Source organism: Mytilus californianus, unplaced genomic scaffold, assembly GCF_021869535.1.
Source record: "Mytilus californianus isolate M0D057914Y unplaced genomic scaffold, xbMytCali1.0.p SCAF_7, whole genome shotgun sequence".
Classification (NCBI taxonomy): Eukaryota; Metazoa; Mollusca; class Bivalvia; order Mytilida; family Mytilidae; genus Mytilus; species Mytilus californianus.
Genome location: NW_026262723.1, coordinates 95734270 through 95746641, shown reverse-complemented (window position 1 = coordinate 95746641; position 12372 = coordinate 95734270). Strand labels below are relative to the sequence as shown.

General features: G+C 32.7%; 1 protein-coding gene across 2 annotated transcripts in view; it reads left to right on the top strand.

Moving 5' to 3' along the window:
- LOC127708863 (ribosome biogenesis regulatory protein homolog) overlaps window positions 1-5789 on the top strand; it is a 36480-nt gene extending 30691 nt beyond the window's left edge. For both annotated transcript variants that reach the window (XM_052214031.1, XM_052214032.1), the window contains exons 8-10: window positions 3379-3533; window positions 4819-4955; window positions 5638-5789. In XM_052214031.1, the coding sequence (XP_052069991.1) occupies window positions 3379-3533; window positions 4819-4955; window positions 5638-5734 (389 nt within the window). In that variant the 3' untranslated portion in view covers window positions 5735-5789. The remainder of the gene's footprint in view (window positions 1-3378; window positions 3534-4818; window positions 4956-5637) is intronic.
- The last annotated feature ends 6583 nt before the right edge of the window (window positions 5790-12372 follow it).

The following is a 12372-nucleotide window of genomic DNA, read 5'->3' as shown; positions in this document are numbered from 1 at the left end:
GCCCCGTTTTTAAATTGGTCCACATTGAGGTCCAAAGGGTCCAAAATTAAACTTTGTTTGATTTCATCAAAAATTGAATTATTGGGGTTCTTTGATATGCCGAATCTAACCGTGTATTTAGATTTTTAATTTTGGGTCCCGTTTTTTAAATTGGTCTACATTAAGGTCCAAAGGGTCCAAAATTAAACTTAGTTTGATTTTAACAAAAATTGAATTCTTAGGGTTCTTTGATATGCTGAATCTAAACATGTGTTTAGATTTTTGATTATGTGCCCAGTTTTCAAGTTGGTCCAAGTTGGGGTCCAAAATTAAACTTTGTTTGATTTCAACAAAAATTGAATATATGGGGTTCTTTGATATGCTGAATCTAAACATGTATTTAGATTTTAGATTTTTGGCCCAGTTTTCAAGTTGGTCCAAATTGGGGTCCAAAATTAAACTTTGTTTGATTTCAACAAAAATTGAATATATGGGGTTCTTTGATATGCTGAATCTTACCATGTATTTAGATTTTTTATTTGTGGGCCCGCTATCAAATTGGTTCATATTGAGGTCAAAAGGGTCCAAAATTAAACTTTGTTTGATTTCATCAAAAATTGAATTATTGGGGTTCTTTGATATGCCAAATCTGACCGTGTATTTAGATTTTTAATTTTGGGTCCTGTTTTTTAAATTGGTCTACATTAAGGTCCAAAGGGTCCAAAATTAAACTTAGTTTGATTTTAACAAAAATTGAATTTTTGGGGTTCTTTGATATGCTGAATCTAAACATGTGTTTAGATTTTTGATTATGGGACCAGTTTTCAAGTTGGTCCAAGTTGGGGTCCAAAATTAAACTTTGTTTGATTTCAACAAAAATTGAATATATGGGGTTCTTTGATATGCTGAATCTAAACATGTATTTAGATTTTAGATTTTTGGCCCAGTTTTCAAGTTGGTCCAAATTGGGGTCCAAAATTAAACTTTGTTTGATTTCAACAAAAATTGAATATATGGGGTTCTTTGATATGCTGAATCTTACCATGTATTTAGATTTTTTATTTGTGGGCCCGCTATCAAATTGGTTCATATTGAGGTCAAAAGGGTCCAAAATTAAACTTTGTTTGATTTCATCAAAAATTGAATTATTGGGGTTCTTTGATATGCCAAATCTAACCGTGTTTTTAGATTTTTAATTTTGGGTCCCGTTTTTTTAAATTGGTCTACATTAAGGTCCAAAGGGTCCAAAATTAAACTTAGTTTGATTTTAACAAAAATTGAATTCTTTGGGTACTTTGATATGCTGAATCTAAACATGTGTTTAGATTTTTGATTATGGGACCAGTTTTCAAGTTTGTCCAAGTTGGGGTCCAAAATTAAACTTTGTTTGATTTCAACAAAATTGAATATATGGGGTTCTTTGATATGCTGAATCTAACCATGTATTTTGATTTTGGACATTGGACCATAATAGGTAAATTAAAAAAATTGAAGTTCTTAGACCACATTCTTTCTGTGTCAGAAACCTATGCTGTGTCAAATATTTAATCACAATCCAAATTCAGAGCTGTATCAAGCTTGAATGTTGTGTCCATACTTGCCCCAACTGTTCAGGGTTCGACCTCTGCGGTCGTATCAAGCTGCGCCCAGCGAAGCATTTTATTCAATACTATCAGACAACTTCTTATAAGAGTTATTGTCCATAAATGAAAAAAATCAACATTGATTTTGCTATTTTGAATATTATCTTGGAAGAAAATTTTAAAAGATAAGATGAAAGTGTAAATGGCCAAAAATGATCAGCAGGACAAGATCTACAAATTTATAGTCAATATGGTGGAAATCGTCAGTGACTTGTTATAGGAGTTATAACCCTTGAATGATGAATTTTACACATTTTCGTGGAAGATCGAAAGAAATTGTTAAAAGCAAAAACAATCAGCAACACAAGATATACAAACAATTGAACATGGCAAAAATCATCAGTAGATCCCTTATAGGAGTTATTACCCTTGAATCACAAGCTATACCCATTTGCTATTAGACCTTCAAAAAAGATTAAGATCATCTGTCAACTCATTATAGGAGTTATGGATGGTCCTTGAATAATGATTTTCATAGATTTTTTACCTTTTCTTTTGAAAATGTCAGATTATATCATTGAATTTTTTCAATTAAATGCAATTATTCCTAGTGAGCAATACAGGCTTTTTGAATAAAGTAAAATTTTACATAAAGGTTGTTCACCATTTAAAGATAAGCTTGAAGGGCAGTTGAACTCAAATACTACCAGATAACTGATTTATTTGTTATGCTTTATCACATACTTTCACTATTACTTATATTAGCACTGGGGGTTTCATTTTATTAGCTTGATCATATTACCTCTAATTATCATTTTTGTCTCGCCTGTCGCGGGAAGGGCAACATAGGTGTTGCTTTTCCAGGGGCAGTGGCAGAGGATATGTCAACAATTCTGCTTAAGTTAGTTTGATAGGAACCTCCTGTGATAGATCAATGATTTTTTATATAAAGTTGCATTACTATCAGTACACATCAGTTTAACAACATTTTGGATGCCCTCTCCCTAGGTCATATTCCAGCAACTTTGAATTGATTAGCAATGTTGCTGTCCATCAGATTGTCTTTTTCTAATTTTCTGCTGACAGGCTAGACATATTTCTGTCTCAACTTTATATCCTTAAATGTTTTGGTTTTTGTCTCATAAGGAAGTTGACAAAGCTAGACTTAGGCATGCTGTTTCCAGTGGCGGCCGTGGCAGCTTTAACAATGTATTTGTAAGTGATAAGGTCAATTTAATGAGAACCACTAGTGGAAGGTTAATGATATTTTGTATGCAGTTGTATAAGCATTGGCACATCTTTCCATTGATATTATTTGACCCCACCCCCTAAGTCATGGTCTATTGACTTTGATACTATTGCATAGTTTACACATAAAGTTTGTGTTTAGGTCAGTTTAAGGTGAACCACTATTGATAAGTCAATGATATTTGGTATGCAGTTGTATGAGCATTGGTAAATCTCTTTTTCATGGATATAATATGGGCAGCCTCCTCAGTCATTGCATAATGACTTTCAAACTTTTGTTTAGTTGACATGTTAAACTTATGTTTTGATCAGTTTTGAGGTAATCACTTTTCGTAAGTCAACGGTATTTGGTAAAGAGTTGAATAAGCATTGGCATTTCTCATTTTCACAAAGGTTACTTGGCCCTGCACCTTCAGTCATGGTTCATTGACTTTGAATGTTTTGCATGGTTTACATGTAAGTCAAGTTTATTGGTATTTTTATTTTCAACGGTTGCATTATGTTATATATCAAAATTATATAAATGGCGAGAAGTATCTCTGTGTCAACAGTTTACTTTAAATTTCAGTTCCTGGGGTTGGATTAACACCAACAATTGCTCCTTCTAAAGATCATCTTGGTAAAGCATTGGCAATAGCAAAGAAATCTACAGCATCAATAGGAAAGTTTACAGAATCATTACCTAAAGAAAAACCTTCAAAATTTACTGGAAAGAAGAGAAAGGTAAGAAGATTATTATAATATGGATTGCACTGTTGACATGGCTTGTTCCAGAAATAAGTACATATTGTCATCAGAATTCCTTTTTCTAAAAAATGTTAAAATATAAATGATGATCAAAAGTAGCATTATGTATTTGCAATATACAATGGTATACATATTGCAACATCTAATTATGTTCCCCTTAAAAAATTACAATCTGTTCCGAAACAAATGGTTTCCGGATGATAACTTAAGTATCCCTTGGTCGATTGGAATGAAACTTATACAGATGGAAGATAGAGGAAAGAGTTGAAACAGGGTAATTGGGGGTCAATAAGTCAAAGGTCAAGATCACTGTTACTGAAAATAGAAAAAAATTTGAAAAATAGATAAAGTTGACTTTTGTAGCAATTTTTAAGAAGTTGTGGCCCTTGGACATAGAAAAGTGCTAGAAAAAATCAACTTGTTTCCTCAGGGGTTGGATTGGTGTGGCAGTTGTTGAAAATATCCAAATCTTTAAAGAAATATTCTGAACAAATTGATAATCAGATAGAAATGACTAATTACTATTGCACACGTAATACCCTCAGAATGCTTGTTTTGTTTGTGTTATATTCCAGTTAGATATTTGGTTACATTCAAGTAAATAACATTCAGCACCAGCTTATTTACTTTATTTTTGAAAAATGGCAGAATTTTATAGACATGAAAAGCTATACAATAATGTTGTAGACAGTCACTAATGTTCAAACATTATCTGGAATTTACTATATGTGTGATCTGACAATGAAATATTTTACCTGATGAGGTCAAAATTATTTGTATTATGGCCCTGAAATTAATTGAATGAATGCTGTGACATTACACAAAAAATATGATTTTATTGGTAGAATACCGTGTTGCTACAAGAATAATTTGAATATTTTTTATTAACTACATTTTTGCCACAATTACCAAAGTAAATGTCACATTGTATTACCTGGGTTATAATATTACTGTGGGTTCATTTTTATTTGTTGGATATCAATTTTCATGGATTTCATAAGCATAGATAAAACATGAATTCAATTGTTCAATGGAGTACAAATTTTCTGTAGACTTGTATCCAGACTTTCACAAAATTGTGACATTGAATATACAATTTATTGTAATTTTCATCAATTCATGAAAATTGGTATCCACCAAAAACGACGAATCTACAGTATGACCTTATTACTAATGCTTTGTCCAAAGCAAAACTAAAAGCCAAAATATATCAACACAAGATTAAGTCAATATGAAAAACGAATATAAATTTGTATTTCAGTTTGAACCTAACTATGGAGATGTGAAGAAAGAAAATACAAAGCAGTTAGATATATTAAATAATGTTTTGAATAAAACACCAATATTAGATATAACTCAAGCTGTAAATACACATGTAAAAGACGAAGACAGAACACGGTAAACACATTATATGTATATCTTCATACTGTCAAAATATTCAGTGTCAAAGGAAATGGTTAATTGTCATTAGTAAAAAATATTACCGGTAAGATTTATTTCATATCAAAGTTTTGATTGTTCTTTCCAGCAATGTAAAAATCATAACAGACAGAAATTAGCAGAGATGCTTGATAAAAACAAATCAGATGTCTTGGCATTTTAATCCACATATAGTACACTTGTACTTAGTGGCTAAATCTGTGTGTAGAAACTCAAGTTATTTAACAATCTGTGTGATTGGTGTTAGAAAAAAGAAATGTTGTTTTTACACTATGTTCTTTAAAGTTACAAGTAAACACATTGTAAAATTGGTTTAAATAGTGAATACAAAATTGTTCAAAATATGAATTAAAGACTCATAAAAGACTTAACAATGAAATATTTTTCTTTCAATATATGAGGAAATTGAAATGCCAAACGTGATTTATATGATTTATTGATGAAATGAATACTTTTCTCATATTTTTTATAATCCAATAAGGAGACTTTTCATATCCTCTTTTCATTTAAGACAAATCATATTGTCAATAAAAAAAAATCGTTAAGAAAAAACATATATTAAAAGGTATAAATTAAAAATGTATTTGTGTATGAATTATTATTTAATTTTTATCTTAAATATATTCTTTTTTTATTCCAGTTCAAAAAGACAGAAAACAGATAAAAAAGGAGGCAAAGGAAGTAAAGGAAACAAAAACAATAGTAAAGCAAAAAGAGGAAAGAGAAATAAAAGATAATAAATTTTTTTTTTGTCTTACTAGCTGTAACTCAATATATATATTCTTGAGAGTATTTTTATTTATAAGATTTTTTTGTAAAAAGAACAACATCTCATCTTTTTAGATGTCCGAATGTAGTTCATCAAAAACCTTATTGTCATTCATTAGTGTAATTTGGTATGCAGCTGCATCTTGGAGAGCACATGCCATCAGATTATTGCTACATTCACTGTGTTACATGGGTACCTGTTGCTATAGTTTCAAGGATTCATTGACTCATATTAAGTTTTTCATCTGCTGGTAATTATACAAATTAGTGGAAGAATGCACCTTGGGGAATGTGATTGCTTTCAAAAAGAGTAGACTCACTTTAAATTTTGTTGTTCCAAGCAATTACAAAGCAGAGAAAATTCCTATAACATTAAAATGTAATTGTTCTGAATTTGCAAGGTACATTTGCTGTTGGCATCCAAGCAATCAGTCAACCAATGTAAGACTATACTTAGGTTACCATTTCAGCAAAACTTACGGTTAAAATGGCAATTTTTGGTTAAATTTGATAATTGTTACACTTTTTATGACGTAACAGTGACATAAATGGAATTACTGAATGTAAGTAACCAGATAATTTAACCCTTTTAATAAAGGAGAAAAAAGCCAAAATGAAATGTGCACTAAATACAAACCAATCAAGTATGACGTTAATGAGCATTGAGAACCAAAAATTCTAAAAGTTTTGCCGAATACAGCTAAGGTAATAAATACCAATAGGGTAGATATCCTTAGTGTTTTTGAATAATTCAACGATTTGTAAACAGTAAATGCTTAAAAATGATTGTATCAATGATATTTCATGTCAACACTAAAGTGGTGAGTACTGGGGTGATGTTGCCCTCTGGGACAATTTGTCCACCAGTAGAGGCATTGACCCAGTGGTGATAAAAATCATCAAAGATACCAGGTTTTAGATTAGGTACGCCAGACACGTGTTCTGTATACATAAGATTCATCAGTAATGCTTGAAATAAAATACTTGGAAGGCCAGTCAAGTATGAAGTTGCAGAGTATTGAGAACCAAAAATTCCAAAAGATTTTGTGAAATATAGCTATGGTAATCTATGACAGGGGGTAGATAGTGTAAGTTATTCTTTTTATATATGTAGGCTTCAAATCTATTTCCAGCATCAAATTTAATATGTTGCTACTAATGACAAAATGGAGGTCAAGTTGGATATTGTTGATTTTCACTTTTACTGTTCAGGAGTCGTGGTCCTTGATAGGTTGGAAAATGGCACTTTCTTTCGTATCTATGCAATAACTTACGAAGTGTTCAACCAATGGTTTTCAAATTTACTTATGTTGTTACTGATGACAAAATGAAGGTCAAGTTTGATATCGACAATTTTCACTTTTACTGTTCAGGAGTTATGGTCCTTGATTGATTTAATTGCCTCAGTGGTCTCTTGGTAATGATCCCTGGGTGGGTAAAACCAAAGATTTGAAATTTGGTATTTGCTGCTTTCCTGCATTCGGTTTTTTAGAACAAAGACTGGTTGGGTCGGAATCAGAATAATGTAGCTTGGTAAAGTGACATGTCTTCCATTGGACTTATCTTGTGAACTAGCACGTTAAACCATCTGGCTCAGCATGTTGGTCTAGTACAAAGCAGGGTCTATATTCATGTTACATTATCACGTTCTCGTCCTTAATATTCATTTAATTTGCAACTGGAGGTTAAAAACAGCCATCCATCCATACATCCTTGATTGTTTTGAAAATGGCACTTTCTGTTGTTTCTATGCAGTAACTTTTGAACTGTTCCACCAATTCGTTTTAAATTTTGATATGTTGTTACTAGCTAGAGGTCAAGGTGGATATTGACAATTTTCATTTTTACCGTTCATATGGGCCATAACTCGCTTGATAAATTGGAAAATGGCACTTTAGGTCCTTTCCATGCAATAACTTGTGAACATTAAATCCAATTTATGTGGCCTGTTTCAAGGCAAACTTTCTGCCCTATCCAGCATGACCTCTTTTGCCAGTGTTAATTTAAATTTCCTTTCCTTCATCCCGACCGTTCCTCTTTGCAAACCTACCTATTGGACTCTCATCCAGAATATGCATGAAATGACTCAGTTTTGTTAGCACACAGTAGATTGTTGTCTAGCCTGGGACGAGAATGTGAGACTTAAGATTTTCAATCTAGCGGCGATGACGTAAACTATTTGTGTAAATCTTTATATTTCAGAAGGTAGACCTGTATGCTTCATTCCTTGTATGAAGATGCCTTATGTTACGAAGTTTCTGTCTGTCATGTTCATGGTTCAGCAGCTGCTTGGAAATAATTTATAGTTATTTGTAATGTTAAATACTAGATTATTATGAGTAATTAAAAAAACTATATTTGGTAAATGGGATCCTTGCAAGGTCTAAATGTCTGTCAGACATGATTCACCTGACCTCGATCTCATTTCATGTATCAGTGATTGAGTTTTATTCAAGTGCGTATTTCAGATACTATAAGCAATAGGTCAACTATGTTTTGTGTATTGAATTATTGAAAGCTGTACATGTCCGACTGGCAGGTTTCATCTGACCATGACCTCATTTTCATGGTTCAGTGGTCAATGTCAAGTTTTTGTGCATGGTCTATTTCTCATATACTAGAAGTAATTCAGCAGCTTGTATTTGATGTATTGTATAATTGTTAGGTGTACATTTTTGTGAGTTTTTTTTTGTGGTTCATTGGACATTTATATGCAATTGGTCAACTATATTTGAAACATGGAATTAAGTGTACATGTTTGGCTGGCAGGGTTTATCTGACCTTGAAGGCATTTTTATGTTTCATTGTTCAATATTAATTTTTGTTGAGCCTGCAACTTTTGTCGCAGAAAGCTCGACATAGAGATAGTATCCGGCGGCGTTAGCTAACTTCTTAAAAGCTTTTATTTTCCAAGGTGGAAGACCTGGATGCTTCATACTTTGTATGAAGATGCCTTATGTTTTGAAGTTTCCGTCTGTCATATGTCCATTGTCCTTGAACTCATTTCCATGGTTCTGTGACTACTTGAAAAAAAAGATTTTTTATATGACCACAAAAAAAATTTTGCGGTCATATATTGGTATCACGTCGTCAGCGTTAGCGTCGTCCGAAGACATTTAGTTTCCAGACAATAACTTTAGTAAATGTAAATAGAAATCTATGAAATTTAAACACAAGGTTTATAACCACAAAAGGAAGTTTGGGATTGATTTTGGGGGTTATAGTCCTAACAGTTTAGGAATTAGGGGCCCAAATAAGCATTTTTCTAGTTTCCAGACAATAACTTGTGGAACGGTGTATGGATCTCTCTGAAATTATAGCACAAGTTTCCATACCACACAGGGATGGTTAGGATTGGCTTTGGGGGGTTATGGCTCAAACCGTTTAGGAATTAGGGGGAAAACAAGGGTTTCCTGGTTAATGGACAATTTAAAAAAAAAGTACAATGTTATGTTTGGATTACCTCCCTTACACTGCTTTTAAATTATGGGGGGGGGGGGGAAGAAATTGTGAGGGGGGATAATTTTTTCTCATTTCAGATTTCAGAAATTAATTTTGGCATAAAAAAGGGGGGGGGATTTTTTTTTTTTTTTGGGGGGGGGGGTCAATTCGCAACAGCATAGTGTATTGCACAAAAGCAAAAAATTGAATATAAATTCAAATCATATATCCAATTCTAAGTTCTTTGACTACAGTATTTTGTGTCAGATATTTAATTACAATCCAAATTCAGACCTGTATTAAGCGTGAATAATGTGTCCATTTTTGCCCCAACACTTCAGGGTTGGACCAGCTGCGCTTGGCGAGGCAATTTATTGTAATTTTAATTTCTCTCTTATTATGAAGAATAGGATAACTATATTTAATATGTGCTTACCTTGCAAGGTCCTCATGCCCCTCAGACAGTTTTCATCTGACCTCGACCTCATTTCATGGATCAGTTAACAAGGTTAAGTCAAGTCCATATCAGATACTATAAGCAATAGGTCTTCTATATTTGGTGTATGGAATGATTGCAAGGTGTACATGTCCAACTGGCAGGTGTCATCTGGCCTTGACCTCATTTTCATGGTTCAGTGGTTAAAGTTAAGTTTTTGTGTTTTGGTATTTTTGTCGAACCTTCGACTTTTGTCGAAAAAGCGAGACATAGCGATCCTACATTCCGTCGGCGTCGTCGTCGTCGTTGTCGTCGGCGGCGTCCACAAATATTCACTGTGGTTAATGTTTTTGAAATTTTAATAACTTTCTTAAACTATCCTGGATTTCTACCAAACTTGGACAAGCTTGTTTATGATCATAAGATAATATTCAAAAGTAAATTTTGTAAAAAAAAAAATTCCATTTTTTCAGTATTTTAGTTATAAATGGACTTAGTTTTTCTGCCAGGAAACATTACATTCACTCTGTGGATAAAGTTTTTGAAATTTTAATAACTTTCTTAAACTATCCTGGATTTGTACCAAACTTGGACAGAAGCTTGTTTATGATCATAAGATAATATTCAAAAGTAAATTTTGTTAAAAAAAAATTCCATTTTTTCCGTATTTTACTTATAAATGGACTTAGTTTTTCTGCCAGGAAACATTACATTCACTCTGTGGTTAAAGTTTTTGAAATTTTAATAACTTTCTTAAACTATCCTGGATTTGTACCAAACTTGGACAGAAGCTTGTTTATGATTAAAAGCTAGTATCTAGAAGGAAATTTTGTTCCATTTTTTCCGTATTTTACTTATAAATGGACTTAGTTTTTCTTCCAGTTAACATTACATACAGTCTGCAGTTTAAGTTTTTAAAACATTTATTAGATTCATAAACTATCCTGGATTTTTACCAAACTTGGACAGAAGCTACTTACAATCAAAAGATAGTATAGAGAGGAATATTTTTATTAATTTTTTTCCTCATTTTTGTTGAGCCTGTGATTAACAGCAAAAAGTAGGCGAGACACTGGGTTTCGCGGAACCCTTACGAATTTTTTAATAATACTATATGCAATAGGTCAACTATATTTGGTGTATGGAAATATTTTACAATATACATGTCAGTCTGGTAGGTTTTATTTGACCTTGACCTAATTTTCACGGTTCATTGCTCAGTGTTTAGTTTTTGTGTTTTGGTCTGTTTTTGTTAAATTACAACCAATAGGTCAACCGTATTTGTTGCATGGAATGATTGTAAGGTGTATATGTCTGTCTGGCAGGTATCATCTGACCTTGACCTCATTTTCATGGTTCATTGGTCAATGTTAAGTTTTCATGGTTAAGTTTTTTTCTTAGATACTATAAGCAAAAGGTCAACTACATTTAATGCATAGATTGATTGTAAGGTGTACATGTCTGTCTGGCATTGTTCATCTGATCTTGACCTTATTTTCATGGTTCATTGGTCAATGTTTATAAAAAAAGAAGATGTGGTATGATTGCCTATGAAACAATTCTCCACAAGAGACCAAATGACACAGAAATTAACAACTATAGGTCACCGTACGGCCTTCAACAATGAGCAAAGCTCATACCGCACAGTCAGCTATAAAAGGCCCCGAAATGACAATGTTTAGTTTTCCTGTTTGTCTGTTTCTTAGAAACTATATGCAAAAGGTCAACTATATTTGGTGTATTGAATGATTGTAAGGTGTTCATGTATTTCAGATTTGGTTTATTTGACCTTGACCTCATTTTCTTGGATCATGTTAAGTTTATGTGATACTTTCAGTAAAGTTTTATATTTAGGACTATCAACATGAAATCAATGGTCAGTAAAGAAGGCGAGACATTTCAGCGTGTGCACTCTTGTTCATGGTTATGGCTTTTTTCAGATACTATAAGCAGTAGGTCTTCTATATTTGGAATATGGAATGACTGCATGGTGTTCATGTCTGGCAGGGTGCATCTGACCTTGACCTCGTTTTTATTGTTCATTGGTCAATGTTCAGTTTGCATAATAAGGTCTGTTTCTCAGATACTTTAAGCAATGGGCTAACTATATGTGATGAATGGTATGGATGTAAAGCGTACATGTTTGTCTGGATGTCTGGCAGGGTTCCTCTGACCTTGATCTGATTTAAAAGGATCGTTGATAATTGTATGTTTAATGTTAAACTTGTAGTAAAACCTTTATATAACAGGCTTTTAACATAAGTTCAATTACGATTAGTAAATCAGGCCAGACATTTTAGAGTGTACACTCTTGTTTTAATCGATCCCTTTTAATGAAAATATTCTTGCCATCTAATTTCAACAGTGAACTATCAACTTCATGAGAAATTTAAAAAAAAATCAACAGGCACACTTTTTGGTCAACCATCCAATTCCAGTAGTCGACTTTCTGATTCATGAGCAACAGCACACTTGTTATTTGACCATCTTCACTCTACTAGTTTCTGCTTCTTGATAAGTTTGGGGAAATCAAACAACTAAGAACTTGTTAACATGCACACTCGTTTGATCAACATATGGTTGACTTTCTGCGTATCGAGAAATTTTGAGAAAAAAAAACAACTGGCACATTAGTTGTTAGACCATCTAATTCCAAATATTGACTTTCATGTTTATGAGGAGATTAGAAAAATCAAACAACAAGTGAACCCACTAGTTGTTTTACATGGA